The 27,390-nt window shown below is 42.1% G+C and overlaps 1 protein-coding gene across 1 annotated transcript in view; it reads right to left on the bottom strand.

The window, feature by feature from the left end:
• NLRP13 (NLR family pyrin domain containing 13) overlaps nt 1-27,390 on the bottom strand; it is a gene marked incomplete at both ends in the record, with an annotated part of 83,242 nt that overhangs the window by 49,650 nt on the left and 6,202 nt on the right. Inside the window, 8 exons of the mRNA XM_079724158.1 lie at nt 8,496-8,521; nt 8,621-8,791; nt 11,746-11,916; nt 14,775-14,945; nt 18,921-19,091; nt 20,606-20,773; nt 22,974-23,141; nt 25,049-26,645. Coding sequence (XP_079580284.1) covers nt 8,496-8,521; nt 8,621-8,791; nt 11,746-11,916; nt 14,775-14,945; nt 18,921-19,091; nt 20,606-20,773; nt 22,974-23,141; nt 25,049-26,645 — 2,643 coding nt within the window. The remainder of the gene's footprint in view (nt 1-8,495; nt 8,522-8,620; nt 8,792-11,745; nt 11,917-14,774; nt 14,946-18,920; nt 19,092-20,605; nt 20,774-22,973; nt 23,142-25,048; nt 26,646-27,390) is intronic.

Here is a 27,390-nt window from a genome sequence, read left to right as displayed (position 1 = left end):
GAACAGCCAGCTAAAACGATGTTTTCTGATTCTATCTCATGAGTTGTACTTGTTCGGTGGAACAAGTGGAAAAAAATAAGCTTAAAATTTAAAAGAGTAGTGTATAAATTGCAGACAAGACTCTCCAAGTTAGCCCCTGCAGAGTTGTAAAATCACTCCATCAACAAAAGCTGCAATCCTGGCACTGTCCCCAGATGAACATCTAGTAATTCTCTTTTGCCTTGATGTCCAAGTTTTGGGTCATTTCTCTGGAGTTGCTAGTATTACCTCTCTGCATGACTCATTGCATCTCCCACTCTTCCCCACAAACTCCACCTTGATTCTCCTCTTCGCACCAGACCTTATGACTTCTAGGGCTCTACTCTTCTTCCTCTTCCTCCAAATGAAGATTTCCTGGGGGTGGTAGCTAGAAGGAAAGTTTAAGGATGGAAGTATTTCACTCCTGAACTCCCATGCCATCAATTTAGGAGTTAAGGTTGGGAAATTCAGCAACCCAAGTGTCCACTGGCAGAGGAATGGATGAACAAAACATGGTCTATCCATACTATGAAATATTAGTCAGCCTTAAAAAGCAAGGAAATTCTAGGTCATATGGTAGTTCTATTTTTAGTTTTTTAAGGAACCTCCATACTGTTCTTCACAGTGGCTGTATCAATTTACATTCCCACCAACAGTGCAGGAGGGTTCCCTTTTCTCCACACCCTCTCCAGCATTTACTGTTTGTAGAGTTTTTGATGATGGCCATTCTGACCAGTGTGAGATGATATCTCATTGTAGTTTTGATTTGCATTTCTCTAATGATTAATGATGTTGAGCATCCTTTCATGTGCTTCTTGGCAATCTGTATATCTTCTTTGGAGAAATGTCTATTTAGGTCTCCTGCTCATTTTTGGATTAGGTTGTTTGTTTTTGTGATATTGAGCTGCATGAGCTGCTTGTAAATTTTGGAGATAAATCATTTGTCAGTTGCTTCATTTGCAAATATTTTCTCCCATTCTGAGGGTTGTCTTTTCATCTTGTTTACCCAGCAATCCCACTACTGGGCATATACCCTGAGAAAACCATAATTCAAAAAGAGTCTTGTACCAAAATGTTCATTGCAGCTCTATTTACAATAGCCAGGACATGGAAGCAACCTAAGTGTCCATCAACAGATGAATGGATAAAGAAGATGTGGCATATATATACAATGGAATATTACTCAGCCATAAAAAGAAATGAAATTGAGTTATTTGTAGTGAGGTGGATGGACTTAGAGTCTGTCATACAGAGTGAAGTAAGTCAGAAAGAGAAAAACAAATACCATCAGCTAACACATGTATATGGAACCTAAAAAAAAAAAAAGAAAATAAATGGTCATGAAGAACCTAGGGGCAAGACGGGAATAAAGATGCAGACCTACTAGAGAATGGACTTGAGGATACGGGGAGGGGGAAGGGTAAGCTGGGACAAAGTGAGAGAGTGGCATGGACATATATACACTACCAAACGTAAAATAGATAGCTAGCGGGAAGCAGCCGCATAGCACAGGGAGATCAGCTCGGTGCTTTGTGAGCACCTAGAGGGGTGGGATAGGGAGGGTGGGAGGGAGGGAGATGCAAGAGGGAAGAGATATGGGGACATATGTATATGTATAACTGATTAACTTTGCTATAAAGCAGAAACTAACACACCATTGTAAAGCAATTATACTCCAATAAAGATGTTTTTAAAAAAAGCAAGGAAATTCTAAAATATGCTTCAATATGGATGAACCTTGAAGACATTATGCTCAGTAAAGTACCCCCATCACAAAAGGACAAATATTGTGGGATTCCACTTCTATGAGCTATCTGGATTAGTCAAATTCAGAAAGAAAGCAGAATGGTGGTTACCAGGTGCTGGGGAGGGAGGGGAAAATGGGGAGTTATTGTTTAATGGGAAGATAAAAGTTCTGGAGATGGATGGTGGTGATGGTTGCACAACAGTGTGAATGTACTTAATCCTACAGAACTATATAGTTTGTAATGGTTATATGGTAAATTTTTATTATGTCTATTTTACTACCAAAAAAAATCCCAAGAGAAAAAGGTTGGGAAAATTTCTTACTCTATCATCTGTGAAACTAAGAAGACAGAAGATATACTGCCAGAGTTTTTATGGATTGTTATAGGATAAAAAGCAGCTTGAAAAACCAAAGAACTTATTCCCATAGCTATACCTTAATTATGTTAATGAGGTGTCCATTTCCACACCCAAAGAAGCACGATAACTGTTTCCCCTAAATGGGTCTCTTTCCCTCAAAAGTAGAGGTCAGTAAAAAAGGAGAAGGATGTTCTGATAAAGTATTGAGCTATGCAGGGGTGGGGGGGTGGGATGAATTGAGAGATTGGGATTGACACATATACACTATTGATACTATGTATAAAATAGATAACTAATGAGAACCGACTGTAGAGCACAGGGAACTCTACTCAGTGCTCTGTGGTGATCTAAATGAGAAGGAAATCCATAAAAGAGGGGATATATGTATATGTATAGCTGATGCACTTTGCTGTACAGTAGAAACTAACAATGTTGTAAAGCAACTATACTCCAATAAAAAAAGTATCGAGGGTTTCCCTGGTGGCGCAGTGGTTGGGAGTCCGCCTGCCGATGCAGGGGACGCGGGTTTGTGCCCCGGTCCGGGGGAATCCTATGTGCTGCGGAGCGGCTGGGCTCGTGGGCCATGGCCGCTGGGCCTGCGCGTCTGGGGCCTGTGCTCCGCGGTGGGAGAGGCCACAGCAGTGAGAGGCCCGTGTACCGCCAAAAAAAAAAAAAAAGTATTGAACTATAAAACATCTAACTTACAAGCTTAGAATCTTGAGAGATGGCAGATTTGAAGAGAATTATTAACTTAAGAGTGACATTTTCCACCTGTTTACCATTCACACATTTTGTAGAATTTTTGCAACATCTTGGGTTGGTGCTATCAGACCCATTTTGTAAAGAGAAAATTGGTTTAAAGGGTGTAAATCACTGCTACCTAGCTAAGGAGCAGTGATGCCATGATCAAAATCCATTATGAGGGGTTCCATTCCATAGAAGCTCTTTATCTTGCCAGATTCAACTATAAGGGAACCTTTTCTCAACCATGGCTCCTCCATCACTCTTGTTTCTTTCGCACAAAGGGGATTCCATCTCTTTCTCCGACCCTGAACTATATACTAATCCTTTTTCCCAGCTGCACCCTAGTCCTGGCCACATCTACCCAAGCTTTCAAGATGGCAAAGTAGTGGGTGAGTGGAGGAAATGGAGTGTGAAACATAGGGAGGGTGGGTAAAAGAGAGGTGAAAGGGTAAGTGAGCAAAGTTGAAGAGATGAACAATTCTGCTATCACCTTCCCCATAATCATGGACTTGAAGTTAGTATACAATTGGTCACAAGCTATTTGCTCCTTCTTGGGTCATGGAATGCATAACCTGAGGTGAGCCTGGAGAAGCAATTCAGCAGTAAAGGCTCATGCAAATTTCTTTAATCCCATCACCTCTTTTCCTGAATCACCACTCCCCCTCCATGTGGGGTAGAACTACTATTGATTCTCCAAGCCCCCAAAAGTCACCTTGGCATTACTGTGATGTGGCTTTGAAAACCCTTGACTATTCTAAAAATGTTGTTTTACTTTGATATAATTCAAGTAATTTCATGACAAATTCAGGAACTCTAGAATAACAAAACTCCTAAAATATTATGAAAATAGTAATCAAGAATTTATGGATCCAGCACTAACAAAAATACTGCTGTGGTTTGTTTGTTTGTTTTTTAAGAAACAATGAATTTGGGGATAGTCTTAGATTTAGGATTAACAAATGGATAGTTTGTCAGATTATCAGAAATAATGTTTCAACACTCCCACACTTCAGACTATACTACAAAGTTACTGTAATCAAAACAGCATAGCATTGGCACAAAAACAGAATATGGATCAATAGAATAGAGAGCCCAGAAATAAAGCCACACACATATAGCCAATTAATCTTTGACAAAGGAGGCAAGAATATACAATGGGAAAAAGACAGTCTCTTCAGCAAGTGGTGTTGGGAAAGCTGGACAGCCTCATGTAAAGTGATGAAGTTAGAACACACCCTCACACCATGCACAAAATAAACTCAAAATGGCTTAAATATAAGATGTGACACCATAAACTTTTAGAAGAGAACATAGGCAAAACATTCTCTGACATAAATCATACCAATGTTTTCTTAGGTCAGCCTCCCAAAGTGATAGAAATAAAAGCAAAAATAAACAAACAGGACTTAATCAAACTTACAAGCTTTTGTACAGCAAAGGAAACCATAAAAAAGACAAGCTACAGACTGGGACAAATTTTTTGCAGATGATGAGACCAACAAGGACTTAATTTCCAAAATATACAAACAGTTCATATAACTCAATAACAAAAAGCAAACAACCCAATCAAAAAATGGGCAGAAGACCTCAATAGACATTTCTCCAAAGAAGACATAGAAATGGCCAAGAGGCACATGAAGAGATGCTCAACATCGCTAATTATTAGAGAAATGCAAATCAAAACTACAATGAGGGGCTTCCCTGGTGGCGCAGTGGTTGAGAATCTGCCTGCTAATGCAGGGGACACGGGTTCGAGCCCTGGGCTGGGAGGATCCCACATGCCACGGGGCAACTAGGCCCGTGAGCCACATCTACTGAGCCTGCGCGTCTGGAGCCTGTGCTCCGCAACAAGAGAGGCCGTGATAGTGAGAGGCCCACGCACTGCGGTGAAGAGTGGCCCCCACTTGCCACAACTAGAGAAAGCCCTCACACAGAAACGAAGACCCAACACAGCAAAAATAAATAAATTAATTAATAAACTCCTACCCCCAACATCTTAAAAAAAAAAAAACTACAATGAGGTACCACCTTGCACTGGTCAGAATGGCCATCATGGGACTTCCCTGGTGGTGGAGAGGTTAAGAATCCGCCTGCCAATGCAGGGGACAAGGTGTTTGAGCCCTAGTCCGGGAAGATCCCACATGCCGTGGGGCAACCAAGCCCGTGCACCACAACTACCGAGCGTGTGAGCCACAACTACTGAGCCCACTAGCCACAACTACAAAAGCCCCCGTGCCTAGAGCCCGTGCTCTGCAACAAGAGAAGCCACCGCAAGGAGAAGCCTGCACACAACAACGAAGAGTAGCCCGTCTCGCCGCAGCTACAGAAAGCCCATGCACAGCAATGAAGATCCAATGCAGCCAAAAATAATTAATTTTTTTAAAAAAGCTCAATTATTTGACTCACTTTCTCTGTAATCTGTTACAAATCATTCTCAGTATCTTTGTGTTTAAATCAGTAAAGTATGGATGTCTCTACCTATAGGGTTTTGAGGATTCAGACACTATGAAGGTGTTTTAATAAACTATGAAATTCAAAATAAAGTATCCAACTGGGCCCTGAGACTACTTCTGGTAGATTTTGCTTGTCGAATAATAGGATAAGAAAGCATCTTGGTGTTAGGGCAAGGGAGAGAAAATGACCATCTGATAAGTTCCTATTTTTCATACACATTTCATGCATGACATCATCGATTTCACATCATATCCTGTGTGGGATCCATGTGCCTCAATATTTTCAGGTCACTGAATTACGTTTTAGATATAACACAGCCAAGGATCATTCAAAGGTAGATGCAAAGGCCAAAATTGGGTCTATTTGCATATTAAGACTCAGTCTAGATGTCCATCGGGCTTATTTCATCACAATATAATTATGGAATTATAATTACATCTATCCCACCTCTCAATCCATGAGAAATAAAGCTCTTGGCTTACTCAAGACATTTTTATATGCTTTGTTTTATTGAATCCTCTTAACAGCCCCCAAAATGAAAAATCATTATACCAAGGGAAAAAAAAATTTAAGGTAGAGCCAATGTAGGATCTTGGGCCAAATATAGTATTAGGTTAGGATTCTGGAGACTGGGTACTTAAGATACTGCCTATTACAAACTGAACCAGCATTCTAGAAGCAATGGCTCATTTGTCCCCAAGAACAGTAATTCCCAAGCAACATATGGGTCAGGAACTCCTGGTGGTTGTACTCCAAGGATGTTCCATGGTAAAGCTGTGGCATATCATCATTGGATCACCACCACCATCTGTCTTCAGGGTCATTAAAATCCCACTGAGACTTGATTCTCAAAAAGGACCCCTTCTCCTGTAATTTCTCCAACTCTGCTCTCACTATAGAGTACAAGTCTTTTTCGAGCCTGCAAAAAATAGAGAGATAGAAGGAGAAGAGATGATGATGGAATGGGATGATAAAATAGGCGTCCCATAGAAAAGCTACCTTTTGTTTACCCTCGTATTGTATATCTCTACCTCCAACTTCACCCAGAGAGATTGGGAAGGCTATCTGAAGGCACAAGAAACCCTTCCCAGAGAAAGACAAAACCACAAAAGAAAAAAGATGGGAAGTCCCCAGGAAAGATGATGAAATAAACATAGGACAGGGTAACTCAGGTCATCATCACTGTATATAAATCTGATTCCTCTCATCTGTATTATTAATATATGTTTAACAGACTTTTGACGAAGTCTTCACATGTTCTTCTTTGAGAAGAGGTTAGAGTCTGGTTACCCAGTAAGAAGTCCTCTCTACAACTTGAATCTCACACACACACACACACAATTAGCAAGGGGTGGCTTGTCCATCCATGGTGGTCACCATCCCAGAACTTTTAAAAATGCATGACTTAAAATTGTGCCCACCTAGAGGAGTGGGATAGTGAGGGTGGGAGGGAGGGAGACACAAGAGGGAAGAGATATGGGAACATATGTATATGTATAACTGATTCACTTTGTTATAAAGCAGAAACTAACACACCATTGTAAAGCAATTATACTCCAATAAAGATGTTTAAAAAAAAATTGGTGCAGCCACTATGGAGAACAGTATGAAGGTTCTTTTAAAAAACTAAAGTTACCAACTGATCCTGCAATCCTACTCCTGGGCATATATCCAGAGAAAAATCTAATTCAAAAAGACACATGCACCCCTATGTTCATAGCAGCACTATTTACAATAACCAAGACATGGAAGCAACCTAAATGTCCATCAACAGATGAATGGATAAAGAAGATGTGGCACATATTACAATGGAATATTACTCAGCCATAAAAAAGAATGAAATAATGCATTTGCAGCAACATGGATAGACTTAGAGATTATCATATTAAGTGAAGTAAGTCAGACAAATATATCACTTATATGTGGAATCTTAAGAAAAAAAAATATATATATACACATATATGTGTGTATACACACTCACACACACAAATGAACTTGTATCTACAAAACAGAAATAGACCCACAGAGGTAGAAAATCAACTTTACAGTTACCAAAGTGGTAGGGATAAATTAGGAGCTTGGGATTAACATATATACACTACTATATGTAAAATAAACAACAAGGACCTATTGTATAGCATAGAGAACTATACTAAATATTTTGTAATAACTTTTAAGGGAAAAGAATCTGAAAAAGAATAGATGTAGATACAGTAATGTAAAACTGAATCACTGTGCTTTACACCTGAAACTAACACAACATTGTAAATCAACCGTACTTCAATTTTTTTAAATGTATGACCTAGGCGTGAATTTAGTAATATAAAATCCTCAATGTACAGATTTTGACCAACTTCCCAAAGTAGGCAAGGTTCCTTGGTATCCAAGAGGATTTCTGCTAAAATGTGCTTAGTTTAATGTCTTTCTCAAAATAAATAAATAAATAAATAAATAAAACCACTGCTTACCTTTCTGATCTCATCTCCAGAATACTCAATCAGGTGGAGAGTAATGCTCTTCTTTCAACACCTCCAAGGGTAACACAAAGCTTGGTCCAACCTCAGAGCCTTTGCACATGCTACTGCAACTTCCTTAGAATGCACTATCTCTCACCTCCAGTCACTGTTCACGTTTCCCTCCTGACACATGGATTCCTCCCTCTCAGCCTCGTTGGGACTCAAGATCAATGACACCATCAGAGACGAGACTTCCCTTATTACCCTGATCACCCTTGTTTTCTATACCACAACCTGGAGTTTCCTTCACAGCATTAATGGCAACTAACACTGCTTTTATACGTCTCAGATTTGCCATCTCCCTAAGAAGAATCCACACCCCTGAGGACAAGGCTCATGACCATTTGTTTCCCACTGACTACATGGCGCATAGTCAGCCCTGAAAAGGAATTTGCTGAGTGAATGTCTGTTGAGTGAAACAGAGTAGGTACTAAAATGAGAAAATTGAGGGGACTCACTGCCAAAATACACAAACGTCTATAGGACCACGCCATCCAATAGGGTAGTCAGTAGCCACATGTGGCTATTTAAGTTAATTCAACCTAAATAAAGTTAAAAAGTCAGTTCCTCCATCACACGAAGCACGTTTCAAGTACCTGCACGTGGCTAGCGGCTACTCTATTGGACAAGGCAGATACAGACCACCTCCTTCGTTACCGAGAGTTCTGTTGGCCATCATCGCCCTAGGAAATTGAACACAGGATAACCTGCATGCTCACTTTAGAACATCATCCCATCCATCCCCATCTCGGCAGCTGCTTCCCCATGTCAGCAGGGATTACCCGAGTTTCCGTAGTTTGCACGTCGATTTTTTCAAGGACGTCCACAGCGTGTTGACTCCCTCTGGCCCCAGGTCATTCCCTAGAAGGTTCAGATTAGCCAGGCTTTTACTGCTTCCGAGAACTGAGGACAGAGGCCAGCAGCAATCAGGTGTCAGACTGCATTTCTCCAACCTAGGGGTGAGTGGGACAGAAGCGTGAAAGGTGGTCCCCCAAGACGGAGAAATTAGAAATAAGAAGTGATTCAAGATTTAAGGGGAATAGACTACTGAAACTGACTGGCTAACACACACCAGACACGTTTCCAAGTGCTGACACGTAACTCATTTAATCCATATACCAATCCTCTAAAAGGTAGAGGACATCTTAAACCCCATCTGACAGATGAGGAAACTGAAGCTTAGCCTGCCCAAACATGAAAGAAACAATTTTAGTCTAAAGTGGATGTGTTCATTTAAAAGGCCCTGGAAGGGACTAAAATAGCATTACTACCCTACACTACACTTCTTCAATCTTATTTCTAAATTTAACGATACAAAAATCTAAAAATATAGTTAGCTAGCTACTAGGAATACAAAAACAAAAGTGACAAAATGTATTACATCAGTTTAACACAGTGGAAATTTCCATCTAAGTCTATAAAGAAATGTGGTCTGTGGCTATTCATGCAAAATTTGATGTGCAAAGAGTAGAGAGAAGGGATGTGTTTCCATAGGCTGGAAGAGGTTGGGTAGATTCCAGGGGTGCTTCAGGATAAAGGTACCATTTGTTGGACAGGAAGAGCATGATGAGAAAAACACAGGCTCCAGTGTCAAACAGGTGTGCACCAACCTCTCAGGTCTAACACCCCCAGAAGTGCTTTTACCACTATATTATATATCATTGACCTTGATCGTATTCCTTTAATAGTGTTCCTTCATTCTAGGCCAGTGTTTCTCAATCAGGAGTGATTTTTCCCCACAGAGATTTGGTGATGTCTTAAGACTGGGGAGGTGCTAATGGCATCTGGTGGGTAGAGGCCAGGGATGCAGCTCATCATCCTGCAGTGCACAGGACAGCCTGCCACCACCAAGGATTACCCAGCCCAAAATATCAGTAGTGCTGAGATTGAGAAACCCTGGTCTAGATGGTAAAGATGGAACCCAGTGTACACAAATATGGGACCTGCAGGGAGCTACTTTAAGGCTACAACACTGGAGAATGAGGCTGGATGGAAGTGAACCGAGTATCAGGAAAGAATTCATCCTTGAAGACAATGCAGTTACTTTTGGCAGATGTTTTACTGTTTTCTGCCTCTGGGGAGAAGAGCTTAGATAGACAGAGGGCTTAAAACCAGACCTCATTATTTTAAAAGCATAACTATGACCCTGATTGACTTGTATAAATCTTGTGGCTAAAGAATATTGCACCTGAAGATGCTTCTTGAAGGATAGAAATGTGGTGAAAAACAAATGGCCTCTGACTTAGTTCAATTAGCATAATGCCCTCAAATTACATCCATGTCACAAATAGCAGGCTTTCCACAGAGGAAGACAATTACTGTACGATATCACTTATATGTGGAATCTAAAAAAGCCAAACTCAAAGAAACAGAGTAGAATGGTGGTTTCCAGGGATGAGGGAAGGGGGGGAAAGGGGAGATATTGGTCCAAAGGTACAAACTTCCAGTTGTAAGATGAATAGATTCTGGGGATCAAATGTACAGCATGGTGACTATAGTTAACATACTGTTTTATATACTTGATAGTTATTAAGAGCATAAATCTTAAATGTTCTCATGACCAAAAAGAAAGGGCAACTCTGTGATGGGATGGAGGTGTTACCTAACATAGGGTGGTCATCATTTTGCAATAGATAAATGTATCAAATCCAAAGGTTGTACACCTTAAACATACACAATGTTATGTATCCATTATATCTCAATAAAGCTGGAAGAAAAAGGAATTGGCTTTTGGACTAGGTCCCTGTCCCCATCTTCATTTAGCTAAATGAGCTCCTTGACTCAGTTTCCTCCTCAGTAAAATGGGTATAAAAGTAGCAACCTCCTCATGCCTCCATGCTGGAGTATGAAGTGATGATTGTAACGTGCTTCCCGTTTCCAAGCACACAGTAAGCATTCAAGTGATACCTGGCCCTACAGAATTTTTTCCTACATAGTCTTATCCCTTTTCCCTACACCTATCACTCGGTTCCAACCACATGTTATTAAATTTCCCTGCAAAACCCACCTGAGCCCTTGTATACGCTGTCACCCTTTGCCAAGAGCTTCGCCCCATTCTTTTCAGGGGCAAGAACTCAAGTTTCAAGCCTCAAGGCCTAAGCTCCTCAGCACAGTTTTCCCCAAGCACCTAGGCAGTTTGTGAGAACAAACAGCCATTGCCTATGTGAAAAATTGCTATCATGTGAGCCACGTTTCACCAAACATCCTATTACTTGAGGCTAAGCCACCTTAGTTTGCTGAGCAAATGCATCACATTGTGGTTAAAAATCAGTCTTCCCCTTAGATAGGAAAGATTCACAGGGTAGGAAACATGTAACACTGTCCCCCCCTCCCCAGGACCTACTCTCCAAAATGTACTGATCAAAAGAAATAATATTTACAATAGATCAAAGATGGGGCTAATAAGAGTTAAACACTTTCTCTAAACTTGGAGCTTATTGCCAAGCAGAAGATATTTTTAAAAGGAGAACATATCCATCATTTCCCACCTTCTTAACCAACCCCCCACCCCCCGCCAACAAGGAACCATTTATTATTCCCTCCCCAGCCCAAGAGTAGAGACAGGGGACTTCCCACAAAAAGGAAAACATTGACTCTTGCTATAGATAGATAATAGATAAATAATGATAGGTAGGTAGGTAGATAGGGATTGATACATATATCCATAGATAAGAGATGTATACATAGATGATAAAGAGACAGAGATAGATACAGATAGATGAGAGAGATGAGAGATTATAGAATAAATCTTTCAGGCAGAATGTAAACTATCGCTGACTCTAGTTAAAAGGTTAAGGGTAATTCTTTGTACCACTTTTGCACCTTTTCTGTAAATTCAATATATTACCAGAATAAAAAGTAACCAAAAAAAAGAAAAGAAAAGAAAGAAAGACAAGTAGCGACTCACCCAAGCGTCTCCAGTGCACAACTTGGACGTTTCAGAATCCTGCACAGCTCTCTCACCCCATCATCCTGGACATTATTTTTCCCAACATCCAGAATTTTCACATTACGATTGTACTTGAGGGCGTGAGTAAGCTCCCGACAGCCCTCCACCGTGAAAGAACAATCTGACAAGCTGCAAAATAAAAAAACATACGAAAGAGGGAAAAGTAATCCTTGAACCCTTAGTCTCCATATATTTCAGCCCACCTCACTTTCTTCTAAGGAAGAAAGATGCCAAAACCGGACTTCTTCTCCCAAGCCCTAGAAAGAGGAGGGTGCTGGTTAGGAGGTCTGAACCCCTGGGTGATCTATTTACCTGTGAAAAGAAGAAAGTAGAAGGAACAGCCATGGAGCCCTCTCCCTCCCTCCCCAGGCCATCAACAGGCTTGTCTATGTGAAGGGCTTCTCTCTGGGACACTGACCACCAGAGCACCCAGACTCTTTTGCTAACAGAGAACACGTTTTCCCACCTTTGAGCTCAACATTTGAGCTGAAAACGACAGCAGGACTCTCACTTAAGGGCAGATCTAAATTCCTGAGAATGAATTATTATACCAAATAAGTTCAAGATGAGTAATCCAGGTAGACACTTGGAGAGAGAAAGAGAGAATTAAAGGAGGGGCAAGTTGAAAGGGAGAGACACAGAGATGAAAGAGAACAGAGACACAGAGAGAAACTAAGATACACAGAAGGGGAGGAGAGAGACATGAAATAACTAAAGAGTGCCACCTTAAGTAGGAGGTGTACATAAGGCAAAAATCCTTAAGACATAAAAGGAAAAGTTTGGCTTCATGAAAAATGTCCACATGGTTAAAACTCTCAAGAGCCAGGCCCAAGGGGACTGCCAGCAAGATAAACAACCTGTGTAAATTATACCCCAAAGAGCTCCATTTCCTACCGAAGAATGCCTGCAAGTCAGTAGGAAAAGAAACCCAAAAACCCAATAGAAAAAAAATAGTCAAGTTTTATCAAAAGGATTTTCATTTGGAAGTTTACACAAATGGTCTTCAACATTTGAAAGCTGCTCAAGTCCATTCTTATTCACAGGATGCAAATATACAAGGACTTTGAGTTTACCAAGGAAAGTATATGACCCTTGGGCGTGGACCCAAAATAAGCTTGGGGGTTTAGATGAAAGGAGATTGGCTGTGAATCAATACTTGTTGAAGTTGGGTAATGGAGTAGATTAAATACTACTCTGTCTACTTTTGCCTAAGTTTCAGTATTTCCATGGGAGAATAAAAATAGGTTGAGCCGTCATTTTTTTACCTCTCAAATTGACAAAGATCAAGGAGGTTTGGTAACACTGTATGTGAAGGTGTGGATAACAGGTGCTCTTGGCTGGTGGCAGTGTTATATAGGGAAGGACAATGTGGCAGTGTGTGTGGATTTTGATTGTCATGCTGAGGGAAGTAAGTCAGATGGAGAAAGACAAATATATGATATCGCTTATAGGTGGAATCCTAAAAAATGGTATAAATGAACTTATTTACAAAACTGAAATAGAATCACAGATGTGGAAAACAAACTTATGTTTACCGGGGGGAAAGGAGGGGAGGGATAAATTGGGAGATTGGGACGGACACACACACACGACTGTACATAACACAGATAACTAATGAGAACCTCCTGTATAGCACAGGGAACTCTGCTCAATACTCTGTGATGATCTATATGGGAAAAGAATCAAAAATGAGTGAATATATGTATAGCTGATTCACTTTGCTGTACACCTGAAACTAACACAACATTGTAAATTAACTGTACTCCAATAAAAATTTTTAAGAATGGCCCAACAAAAAAAATAAATTAAAAATTTTTTGATTGCAGATACCCTTTGATCCAGCCACTCTATTTCTAGGAACTTACTCTATAAGTATATTTACATATGTCCAAATGATACAGGTACACAGATACACTGCATAACTTTTATAACTATTCCAAAAGGTTGGAAACAACTAGGGTACTTCTTATATAAATAGAATACTCATTCAACAAATTACTACGTAGTCATAAAAAGGTTAACGTTGTTATGTATGGATGTGGAATAGTCTCAGATACGCTGTTCGGGGTGGACATTTTCATGTTAATAAATGCTGAGTTTATAAAAATTTATATATGCACAAAGGCCTATGGAAGGATTAAAAAAGTGACAAATATACAAAATCACTTCCATTATGACTGGCAAACTACGGAGACTTCTGACTTCTGTATCAGAAACGGAATAGCACATTGTATAGAAAAGAGCTAGCCTCGCATCCCTGACCCCTGTCCATAGAAAGCCCTGCTGGCAAGGCTAGCCTGGCCCCGGCTGCTATCTGGGAACGTGGATTTCAGGACGGTTCCCCCGATTCTCCGCTCAGAGTGACTCACTGTGCCTAAGCTGTGCAAGCAGCATGGTTAATGCTGAACACCTGCTTTCCCCGTGGAGGTCTAGACTCTTGATATGTGCTAGGCAGGTGTCCACATAAGCAGTGTCCAACCAAAGTCTTGAGTGTCGAGTCTGTCATGGGCATCCCTGGTGGACGGCATTGCACGTGTATTGCCACATCTCTTTGCTGTGAGAAAGCAGTGTGTCCTGGGTGATTCCGCTGGGAGAGAATTCCTGGGAGCTTATACCTGGTTTCCTCTGGACCTCAACCCAGGCAACTTTTCCCCTCTGCTGATTTTGCTGTTTCCCTTCACAGAATAAATAATAAATCACAGCCACGAATACGACTGTATGTTGAGTTCTTTGAGTCCTCGCAGTGAATCACCAAACCCGTGGGGTGGTCTTGGTGACCCCCAAGACCTCTGTGGTTGGTCTTTAACAGTCATGCCATCTTGTCTCCTCCAGCACCAATACCTACCCACATGCCCCCACCTCCAGCAAAACCAGCCCCTCTATGGACTGGCTACCACGCCCAGGACGCAAACCCCATCTGGACCTCAGGTCAAGCCACATGACTCTGCTCTCAGCCACTAACCCAGAGGGAAGTGGATGAAACTTACTTCAGGTTCTGCAGGTTACAATCTGGACGACTCAGGGCCTCACACAGAAACTTCACTCCCTCATCTCCCAGGTTATTCTTCTGCAGATTCAGGTGTGTCAAGCTCTTATTCTGGAGGAGAGCGTCTGACAAATATCTACAACTGGCTGCACCAAGCTGGCAGGACCAGAGCCTGTGGGGTCAGAACCGCAGAGACAGATGCTCAGGAGAAAAGCCCAAAGCGAGGCCCCTCCTTCCAAGTCACCCACGGGTCTCCCTAGACCCGAGTCCAGGACGTGCCGGGTAGCTGTGCATACATAGCCTTTCTCGGTACAGTTTTGTGCAATGCGCACACCAAGAATGTGCTAGTCAGTCATGATTGGGTTAAAAAAATAAAGGAATGATTGTCAAAGGATACAAAGTTTCAGTTACGGGAGATAACTAATTTCTGAAGATCTACTATACCGCCTAGACCATGCCTACAGCTAACAAAACTACACTGTATACTTAAAATCGTGTAAGAGCCTATGTTAAAAGTTACCACACACCAAAAAATGTAGTAATAAAGGAGGTGGGAAGAAACTTTGGGAGGTGATGGATATGTTCATGGCCTTGATGGTAGTGATGGTTTCACCAGTGTGTATTTATCCCCAAACTCACCAAACTGTATACATTAAGTATGTGCAGCTTCCTACGTGTCAAAAAAATAAAGTTTAATGTAAGAATTTCTTTTAATTTTTAAGTAAAAATGTTAAATAGAGGGAAAATATTTTAAATAGCTTTGAGGCAGCTGAGGATAAACCCCAGGTGCTGGAGCCAGTCAGATGTGGGTTCAAAGGCCACTCAGCCGTTACCAAGTGTTGTTTGGTGAGCTGTGTTATTCCCTTCAGCCTCCACCTCCTCCGTTCTGAAGTGGGACTATGGTCTGTTATAGGAGCACGGGACAGTACTTGGCAAGCGTGCAGTACAGGTTACAGGAGATATGTAATAGAGACGTTATATATCAGATTACAGGTTTATTATAATAGTTATCTAACATTTATTTATATATTAGGTATTAGATTATGTAATTATATAATAGATCTATAGGTATTATATAGCAGACATAGGTAATACATGTTATTATATAACATATTTATTACATAAATATTACATATAATAGTAATATAATATATAATAGGCTATATTATGTATCATCTTATTGTATATTATTAATATTAATATATATCATAGTAAATGTACTATATGAAAGTATATGGAAGAAGTCCCTGGTGGTCCAGTGGTTAGGACTTGGTGCTTTCACTGCTGTGGCCTGGGATTGATCCCTGGTCAGGAAATTAAGATCCTGCAAGCCACAGGGCATGGCCAAAAACAATAAAATAACAAAGTATATGGCATAAATTATTATTATGAATATACATCATAGTAAATGTAATATATTAAAGTATATGGTGTAAGTATAATTATTATTTTATTATATATTATTAGCATAACAATTGAACATGTATAATATTAGTTCTTATTATATATGTATTAATGGCCTATTAACATTCTGGTTCTTTGAGGCTTAGGGATAGGCAAGTACTAATCACTGGTTTCTTTGCTCAGACTCCATGGCCTTTCACCGTAATCACCACCTTGGATGCACCTAAGGACCTTGGGCTTTTCCAGTCTTTTATACTCACCTGAATGATATCCAACCCCAGGAAAACTCAACTTTCCATCTATTCCACACCTGCCCCCGAGAAGCAGAGTGTAGCTAAAGAACAAAATATCTCTGTAATCAGCTTGGCATCCACCACTGTATGTGGACTCTCATCCCTACCCAACGACCCCCTTGAGTCCTACAGTCCTATATACACCTGCTCCGGTAACATCTCTGCATGGTTAATTCACAGGCATTCCACTCTATGTCCCAATCCAAACTCCTCACACCCAAGTCAGTCTTCACCATGTCATAAAATGGCACCACCCTTCACCCAGCAGCCTAAGCCCATCACCTGGAGGTGTTCTTGCTTCCTCTCCCTCCTAAACCACCCCTAACCCATCAGGAAGTTCCCATGGCTCTATCGTCAAATATACCCTGAGGTCCTACACCTCACCCAAGCCAGCTCTCTCTTATCCTCTTGCCTGGGGTATAGGCACTTGCTTCTTCTCAAACTTTTGCCCCTCATTATAGTCCATCCTTCAAGAACAGCCTGGATGATCTTTCAGAGTATCTCACTGTCAAACCTCCAAAGAAAAAGCACAAAATCCTATGCTGCCTGGGTGTATTCAGCCATCTTGCTGCCTCTCCAGCTTCATCTTCTCCCGTTATCCCCTCTCACGGGACTCCGGCCATACTAGTTTCCTTGTACAACACCTCCAAGCTCATTCGAATCTCAGAACCTTTGCCCTCCCATCCCTTTTCTCTGCTTGTGGCTTCCTCCCCGACTTTCTTCAAGTCTCTGCTTCAAATGCCACCTCCTCAGGTAGGTTGGTGGGAGAAGAACTTAGGAGAAACCAATCCCACCACTGTATCTCGTCTACTCATTCCACTTTTTGTTTTTTCATATCTGAACTATTGCTGTTGTTTGTATCTCACTCCTAAAACTGCATCCTCCACACACGCAAAAAGCTTGTCTATCTTAACCACCCCCAACCTTGGCGCCAGCTCTGTATCTGGAGATAGGAGCTTAGAGATCAGTTGACTAAAGCATCATCATTTCCTGGGGTCCTGGGACTTCCCTGGTGGTCCAGTGGCTGGGACTCTACGCTTCCAATGCAGGGAGTCTGGGTTCCATCCCTGGTCAGGGAACTAGATCCCACATGCCGCAACTAAAAGATCCCACATGCCGCAACTAAAGATCAATTAAAAGATCCCACATGAGACACAGGGACCAGCTCCCAAGGGCACCAGCGTGGCCTGCTGTTGGCAGCCTGATCCACCACGCTTGGCACCCACCCGCCCCCGAGGTGGCGTCCAAGCCCCAGGGAAGATGATGTCCTGAATCCCCTCCAGAGCTATGGTGTTGGTGTTTGGAATGCTTTATCTTGCATATTATTCATACAAAGCTGTGAAAACAAAAAACATGAAAGAATATGGAGGAAGAATATTGAAACATTCAACTCACAAAGCAAAAAGAGTATCAGAATTAAAGGAATCTGTAAAGAAAGTAGGATGAATAAAGCAATAAAAAAGCAGAAATAAAAATAAAGCCAAAACCAAGAGAATTACAATATCTAAGAGTTGTTCCCTTCAATGAGTCTAGTAAGATAAACACTTGAAATAGCTTAAGGTAGGGAGAAGAGTAGAAAAAGGATTGACAAAATAAACAAGAAACGGTTTAAGCAAGCAATGCTAAGCTTAAGTGACAGAAAATTAAGATTATATAATGGAGGGCATTAAATGAATGCATAACAGTTCTTTCTAAAATTTTAGAATAAAATTTTTTTGGACCTTGAGAGTGTCATACAGAGTGAAGTAAGTCAGAAAGAGAAAAACAAATATCATATATTAACACGTATATGTAGATCTAGAAAAATGGTATAGATGACCTTAACTGCCAAGCAGAAATAGAGAGACAGATGTAAAAAACAAACGTATGGATATGAAGGGGGAAGGGGTGGGGTGGGAGGAATTGGGAGACTGGGATTGACACCTATACACTATTGATACTATGTATAAAATAGACAACCAATGGGAACGTACTGTATAGCACAGGGAACTCTACTTAATGCACTGTAGTGTCCTAAGTGGAGGGGATATATGTCTATGTATGGCCGATTCATTTTGCTGTGCAGTAGAAGCTAACACAACGTTGTAAAGCAACTATACCCCAATAAAAATTAATTAAAAGGAAAAATAAGATCCCACATGCCACAACTAAAGATCCCACATGCCGCAACTAAGACCTGGCACAGCCAAATAAATAAATATTTTTTAAAAATTTCCTGGGGTCCCTGTTAGAATTGAATTTCTTGTCACAATCTCCAGAGACTGATTCAACAAATTTGGGGATGCTACTCAGAATCTATGTTTAGAGCAATGACTAGCACATTGAGTAAATGCTCCATGAATGTTAGTTTTCAATGACATAACTGGATCTCGAATGAAGGAGCCACTGTCTTCTTCAATGCCTAACCCCACGGAGGGTCATTTCCAGACACCGAACGAGGAGGAACTTACACCAGTCTCTCTAAGACACACTCGGGGTGAGTCAGGGAAGCACACAGCAGCCTCACATCATCATCCTGGAGCTGATTAATTCCCAGGCAGAGTCGAGTCATTCCCTGGGTGCTGATGAGAAGCAAGGCCAAGTCCTGACAGTGGGCCGCCAACAGGTTGCATTTCTCCAGGCTGTGGGAGATGAAGATGCAAGGTGAGCCACAGCTATGCCTGGTTTCCTATCTCCTTCTCAAACTCTCAGTCCCTTGGGCCTTTGGGTCCTTTGGGACCCAAAATCATGGACAAGTTAAATTAGATAAGGAACATAATTTTCATGGAGGAGAATAATGTGGGTAAAGGTAAGATTTCTCATTCTCATTCCTACTGACCTTTAGGGCAGATCATTCTTGATTGTATGGGGCCCTCCAGTACACTGTAGGATACTGATCACACCTGGTCAATGCCAGGAGCACTAGATTACCCACTAGATGGCAGGAGCACCCTCCCCTTCCCAACACCGAAAAACAAGCGTGTGTCCAGACACTGCCTAATGTTCCCAGTGGGGACAAAACTGGCCCTCGCTGAAAACTGCTGTGTTTAGAGGAGGCTGGCAGAAGCCTAAGGAAGTTATACAAAAGAAGCTGATGGTCAAGATGCCCAAGATCAAGGTGAAGGCAAAGCTGGCTGAGATGGAGCCCTAAGGAGAATGGTGAGAAGGATGAAGATGACAAGACTGTGTCAGTGGGATGGGGGATCAACAGGGGGATCCCCAAGGCTCCCAAAACACAGTCCCACTGCCAACCCCACACTGCCACCCAAACTTGCAAAGGAAGTTTTTTTTTTTTTTTTCAGTACGCGGGCCTCTCACTGTTGTGGCCTCTCCCGTTGCGGAGCACAGGCTCCGGACGCGCAGGCCCAGCGGCCATGGCTCACGGGCCCAGCCGCTCCACGGCATGTGGGATCTTCCCGGACCGGGGCACGAACCCGTGTCCCCTGCATCGGCAGGTGGACTCTCAACCACTGCACCACCAGGGAAGCCCCACAAAGGAAGTATTTTTGAAAAAGCAGGAGGACTTACGACAGCTCCTTCAGGGGGCACTTGGACATCCCAGTGGGCCCCTGCAGTCTTTTCAGCTCAACATTAGAGAGATCATTGTCCCCCAGGCTGAGGAATTTCAGACTTGAGTTCTTGCTGAGTTCCATAAACAGCTGATGACAAACCGTAGGGGTGAGGCCACACGATTCCAACCTATCAAAGAGGCCCCAGGATAGGCAGTTACTCCTGGGAAGAGTGGTCTTTGTTTAGAGATCCCCCCCCTTGATCCATGAACAAGAGCTGATTTCTCCCTGTTTCTCATCCCTTCAAAGACAAGATGGCTACGCCCTTTCAAGTCAGTGCTACTCAAAGTGTGGTCCACAGTCCGGCATCACCTCAGAGTCTATTAGAAATGCTAATTATCAGTCCCCTCAATAGACCTGCTGGATCCTGGGGGTGGACTCCAGGAATCTGTGTTTTAACATGCCCCCTTGAGTGATTCTGATATACGTTAAAATTTGAGAACAACTGCTCTACACCCATGCATTTTTTTCCCTCTTTGCTAGTCTTTCTCTGTATTCTTTTTCTGCAGTGTTGACTCCTGTCCTCCCAATGAATCATCAAACCAATGTGTGATCTTGGGGACAGATCTGGAAGAGCAAAGACTTACCACAGATACTTGAGGTTGCAGGCTGAGTGCCTCAAAGTTCTAAAAATCATCTTGGACACAGTAATTTCTAGGTTGTTAGAGCTCAGATCCAGGTGGGTCAGCTTGTGGTTACCATGAAGCATGATGACAAGCTCCTTCAGAATCTTCACAGGAGACACCGACTTGCACCTGAGGAAGAGAGGCAGTGAGAAAGTTTTGGAGAGAAGCCTGCTTCCTCATCTTTCCTTTCTAACACACACGTACACAACCTCAAGGATGATGTACAAGACATAAGAGGAGGGGCTTCCCTGGTGGCGCAGTGGTTAAGAATCCACCTGCCAATGCAGAGGACACGGGTTTGAGCTCTGGTCCAGGAAGATACCACATGCCGCGGAGCAACTAAGCCTGTGTGCCACAACTACTGAGCCTGTGCTCTAGAGCCCGTGCTCTGAAACAAGAGAAGTCACCACAATGAGAATCCTACGCACCGCAACAAAGAATAGCCCCTGCTCGCCACAACTAGAGAAAGCCCACGTGCAGCAACAAAGACCCAAAGCGGCCAAAAATAAATTTAATTAATTAATTATTTAAAAAAAACATAAGAGGAGTCCAAAAATTGATTTGAGTCGTGGTACTAAAATGTTGAAAAGGTAATCTCAAATATGATCACTAAGCTCAGTTGGATGTATGAAGTCAGGAATCCATCCTCTCCCCACTCCTCCTCAGATCTAATGTAAGATGTCCTGGGGCTGCCGACCCTCTTCTAGGGAGGTGACCACCCATCCCACACCAACCCAGAGAGGACTGGTGAGAACAACTCTCTCGTTTTGTTCTTGAACTTGTTTCTCCTTATCTTGAGAACTAAGTTATAGAATGAAAATAGAAGGAAAAAAAAGAAAGAAAAGGACATCAAAGGCTGTTTAAGCCTGCCACCCGTGTATTTGATCCAGTTCACTCAACACACAGAAGTGTGAGGACAAACATCATTGTCAACTCTTCTGCTCTTAAATCATTGAATCAGTGCCTGCATCTGATTTTTAGACCTTGAGGCATGACCTTGAGAAAGGTGGAGGGAGAGTAGGATAGAGTTAGTTGTCCTGGACTCCAGACCATCTGACCAAATTCCATCTCAAATTCCACTCTAAGTACTACTTGCTGTGTCCTTTATCAGTTAATTTCTTCCCTGGCTTCTCCCTCAAAGTCGACCTCCACCTGCTAATTCTTCCCTATTTTTGAGCCAGATTTGAGAATCTGTCATTTCTACTTGCAGCATGCTATAGGACCACTAAGTTTCAATCCCAAATTATGCTTCATATCCAATGTATAGACCTTTACTCAAATATCTTTCAGGTAGATAGGGAAGGCAGAGGGGGCCTCCCCTACCTAAAAGTGCAAAGCTTCCTTCTTTCACACCCTTTCTGAGTTGCTGAACTGATTTCCTTCTGCTTTGGGAGATGTCACCATCTCATATACCATCCTGATTATTTAAGTTTGTTTCTCCAACTCAGTGTAGGCTCCATGAAGGCAAGAATTACCTGTTCTGTTCACTGCTATAACCTCAGGACAGATAACAGATGCTCAATAAATACCTACTGAATGAATAAATGCTGTACCACAAATGACTCACCTTTCCTTAAGACACAGAGCACGTCTCATGGACTCCACATACCTTTAGCTCTTCTCAAACACTTTGCCCCTACCATGCCCTAGAAATTTTCTATTCCTTCATATTTGGCTCAAAAAGCAGTCCACCTTAAACGTCTTAAGGAAAAAGTAATTTGTCTACATGTATCTCTAGTGCAAGATAGATTGCCCTTTTTTAGTTAAAATTATGAGATGAATTATTTTTTTTGAATCATCACTTTTAGTTTCACAATGGTATCCTAAATATTCCATCTTCTATGTTTTGTGGGTATTTCCTCTCAGAAAATCACACTATACAACTTTCTGTAGAGGTGATGCCAGAACCCCCCATCTGAGTTGCCGTTGTGATACCTAAACTATTAAAGGTTCAGCTTCAAATAAACCAAGCAGAAATAAAGGATGCCATTTACAAGGGAATGTCATATACTAACTGAATTCTAACACCATATTCATGACAATAATTGAGTTGTTAATGGCTCTAAAACAATGTGCTCTAGAATGGTCGAATCCCTTCTGATCAACTTGCCACCTACTGCCGCAGCAGATGGCCATTTTTAAAAATTTCAATCTACTTTGCCTAAGTAGCAGCTTCATGAATGTAAGTCCCTTTATTTTATTCTCCTGTGCACCTAGCTTACTTTCTGGCCAATAGATAACTCACGGCTGTCATCAAAAAAAAAAAAAAAAAAAAAAAGTGGGTTATTCTCCTATTGTATTCTTCAAACCGTGAGAGTCTCACACTTACGTCAGTTTTTGGAGTTTGCACCTTGGATTTCTCAGCTTATAACAGAGTTCCTTCATAGATGAAGTATTAAGCTTGCTGTTACTCAGGTCCAGCTCTCTCATGTTCCCGTTGCAAAACACAGAGCAAATATCCTCCCACTGATGGTTCCTGAAATCGACAACCCCTGTCCTTTGTGAGGGAGAGAGAGAAGGCTGATGAGAGTAAATGAAACTCAACCAACATGCAGAATATGATCTACAGGGGGCAAGAAAAGACCTTAACAAAAGAGACTCACTGGAGTTCTGAATATGAAAATGTGTAACCAAAAAAGCATAGTTTGTACAACACCAGATGTTTCATTCCCACAATCCTTAACAATTCTTTTTGGCGGAAAGCAACCACATAAGTGAGGCAGACCACAGGTATAATCCTTAAGAGTTCAGACTTAAAGTTCAATAGACTTAAGACAGATTCAGAGTTCTGCCTCCTAGGATTTAATCTCTGTGCTCCAATTTTCTATCTCCAAAATGTGCCTAGTAAAATTGACTCTCCTAGGATTTTGTGATGATTAAAGAAGATTCATGCAAATATTTAGATCTTAGAGTTATTAGAATTCTAATTATTTAGAATTTCCCTGATGCAGTACGCTCTCAATGTTAAGGATAAAAGAGCAATACAGTCAGAAATCAATTTTTTTTTATCTCAGATGAGATGAGGGAAGTAAAACAAAGAATATATTCTGAAAGCACCTGGAGGATATAAAGTTCTACTCCATAAGTCCAGAACTGTAACTGGTTAAAGTAGTTGTTTCCAACCTTAAGTGTACTTGTGTGTGTGTGTGTGTGTGTGTGTGTGTTGTGAAAGCCTGTGCTTTCATGTGTTTAACACCCCCAGTTAATACTGATATACAGAGTTTAAAACCACTGAGGAGAAAAAGCAGTAAGAAGCTGTGCTGTAGAAAAGTAGGACATAACCCAACATCAGAAGACCTGTTATGAACTTTAGGGAAGGTCTTAAACTTCCTTAAGTCTTAGGGTGATCATGCATAAAGTGAGGACTGATGTTGTCTGGGCATTAATTCTCATAATAAATGGGATGACCCTTAGAAAATCACTTATAGTAAGGGCACTTACTCACATGACCCAACAGTGAATGCTACCTAAATCAAGTCCCCTATTTAAGTTTTAGGGATTCCAATATAGGACAAATGATAGTCTATATGTATTGGACATTAATTACCCCAGATCCCCAAACCAAGTATCTTACTAATATTCCAATGTGGGCGAACACAAAGAAATTAGTCTACTCAAAACCTTAACTTGTTCAATCCAAATTGGACTGGTGCTTCTTATAGATTTGAGGGTTAAACAGGAAAGGATTTGAGAACATGAACAGCAGCTCCTGTCTCAAGATAAGAATTTAGAAAACATTCCCGGGACCTGAAATAAGTAGCAAAACAGTCAGGTTTCCTTATCTTCCAGCTCAGAAGCCAGAAGTGTCAGTGATGGGATAAGGTCGTAGGAGAAGAATCAAAAGTAGCTCAAGTATTTTTAAGATTCTTCTTCCAGGAGGACAAGGGGACAAACTCATCAGAACAAGCTTTAAGATTTTGTTGACACCACCGGTCCCACCCTGGCTCCAGTGTATGCTCAAAGGAGAGGCATACAGCATTTTATTTAAGGTCTGGAGCTCTGAAAGGGAGCTGGGCTGCTTAATAGTCACATTGACTAAGAAAACTGTGCTTTTATTCTGCAGTTTTCTCATCTCTGAATAACAATAAGAGATCCCCCTCCATTGTGTTATGGGCATCATTTTGACACAAGTAGGTGTTACAGTACAATGCCTGGCACACACACCTTCAACAGGCAGTGCCTGAGATAGAAAATCTACCTCTAAGTAGATGAGTTGAGTACCCAGGGAATCCTCCATGACACCTAAAGGAAAATGTTCTCACAGGCTGGAGCTGATCTAGAATGTCTGGTCAATCATAACCACTGATAACACAACCACAGACCCCCAGTTTTTCATGGAAGAACGTGGGAAGAGCCTGTGAAGATGAGAGAAACTTGGGGAAGGGACGGTTTTGCGTTACTCACTCCAGAGTTTCCAAGGCAGAAGTCAATTTCAGCTCAAGGATGGGACCGCTGACAGAGAGCCTCAGCTTACGTAACTTTTGACAGTGCTTTAGGCAAAAGGAAGAAACCTGGAGGTGCTGATACCCATGGATGTCGAGATCAGCTTCAAGGAGGTGATTCAAAATCTGCCTTATAAAGTTTTCATCCTGAGTCTCACATAAGCACTGGAAGAAATGCAGGAATCCAAAGTGCACTGAGAGAGCATCATACTTCTCCAACCCTTCTGCCCAATCCAATAATTCGTCCATTACCCTGGGAGACATTTCACAGTGTAAGGTACCTTCTAGCTCTCTTGCTAGGTCTGTATTTAAAAGACCGAAGAAAAAAAGAGCCATCTGATGCCAATAGAAGTTTGTGTTAGCAAAGGCGTCATTCAGGAACACCCTCATCTCTTGATGCTTTGGGGGACCACCAAGGGATCCTCTTGTTCCCCAGAGCACATAAAACATGGCCCCAAAAAACGCCTGGAAACCTTGGTGAGCAAAAGAAATGCACTCTTCACAGTCACTGACCTTTCGAAGAATATTCAACCTCAAGAGAGAATCAATAAAAGAGGCTTCCAGATGCCCATATTCCATGACCTCTTTTGCAAACGTGAAGTTGGAGAACCACATCCCCTCTGCAGCCAGAGAGCACAAGGCTCTCCACTGTTCTGGCAAGCTCTGATCTGACAAGCTCACCTCTGCCATGGCAAACAAGCTGCAGAAGAAATAGGCATAGATGCTGCTGGTGGTCTGTGTGGCCAGCCGGAAAGAAGCATTACTTGTCGTCTGCCACATCTGCCACTTCAGGCTGGAACACACAGTCCAGCACACCAGGGGAGCAGAGCAGGAATCAAAAAGAGTTTCCCTTTTTCTTAACCAATTCAAGACTTTATTAGCTTTGTCTAGGTCACCAAAGAACTTGGTGAAATACTCCTCCCGGTCTCCCTCTGTGAACCCTGAGACGACAACAAAGCATGGATTCACTAACAAATTTTTAAGATCTTGATTACCATAGTCTCTGGTCGTTATCAGTAAGGTAGCTTCGGGAACCAACTCCTTCTTCAACAAGTGGAGTAGGATTCTGGCCACTGGGAGCTGCTGGTACCAGTCTGTACAGGGCGGGCTTTCATACAAGTTGGAAGACAGAGTCATTTCTTCAAAGCCATCGATGACAAACAGGAGCCTCTCGGGATGACTCCTGAACTCTTCGATGGGGACCTGAGAGTCAGGCCAGTCCCAGGAAAGCAGGTCAGCAAAGGTGGTGTTCACCATCTCTCCCACTTGATGGCAGCTGATGTAGAAAACATAGGAGAACTGGTGCTGAAAGAGTATGCCCTCTGCCCAGTGTAGCATGACCTTCATTGCCAGGGTGGTCTTCCCAACACCCGCCAGGCCCTCCAGTACTATTGTTGGTGGCTGGGCTCCAGGCCTGCTCAGGTGCAGAAGCCTCCTCAGCTCTCTGTGCTCCTGCTGCACCGTGTTGCGGAGGTACATATGGTCATCAGGCCAAGGAGTGCTGTCCCACAGGACCAGTATTTTCATCCTCATCTTCTCTCTGTATCTTCTTCTGTGAGCTAAAACAGAAGGGAGGCAAAAGAGACGGCCAAAGGCACATGAAAGGCTACTCCACATTGTTAATTATCAGAGAAGGGCAAATCAAAACTACAATGAGGTATCACCTCACGCCAGAATGGCCATCATCAAAACATCTATAGGGCTTCCCTGGTGGCGCAGTGGTTGAGAGTCCGCCTGCCGATGCAGGGGACACAGGTTCGTGCCCCGGTCAGGGAGGATCCCACATGCCGCGGAGCGGCTGGGCCCGTGAGCCATGGCCGCTGAGCCTGCGCGTCCGGAGCCTGTGCTCCTCAACGGGAGAGGCCACGGCAGTGAGAGGCCCGCGTACCACAAAAAAAAAAAAAAGCTATAAATCTATAAAATCTATAAATAATAAATGCTGGAGAGGGTGTGGAGAAAAGGGAACCCTCCTACACTGTTGGTGGGAGTGTCAATTGGTGCAGCCACTATGGAGAACAGTATGGAGGTTCCTTAAAAAACTCAAAATAGAGCCACCATATGCCCATTCCTGGGCATATATCTGAAGAAAACCATAATCTGAAGAGATACATGCACCCCAATGTTCACTGCAGCATTATTTACGATAGCCAAGACATGGAAGCAACCTAAATGCCCATCAACAGAGGAATGGATATATATATATGTGAATCACTGTGCTGGATACCTGAAACTAACACAACATTGTACATCAACTATACCTCAATTTAAAAAGAAAAAAGAAAGTGGAATTCCAGATTAAATGGA

Source organism: Hyperoodon ampullatus (genome assembly GCF_949752795.1).
Source record: "Hyperoodon ampullatus genome assembly, chromosome: 18".
Lineage (NCBI taxonomy): Eukaryota > Metazoa > Chordata > Mammalia > Artiodactyla > Ziphiidae > Hyperoodon > Hyperoodon ampullatus.
Note: the sequence above shows the minus strand (reverse complement) of the source record. Positions and strands in the feature narration are given on the sequence as shown.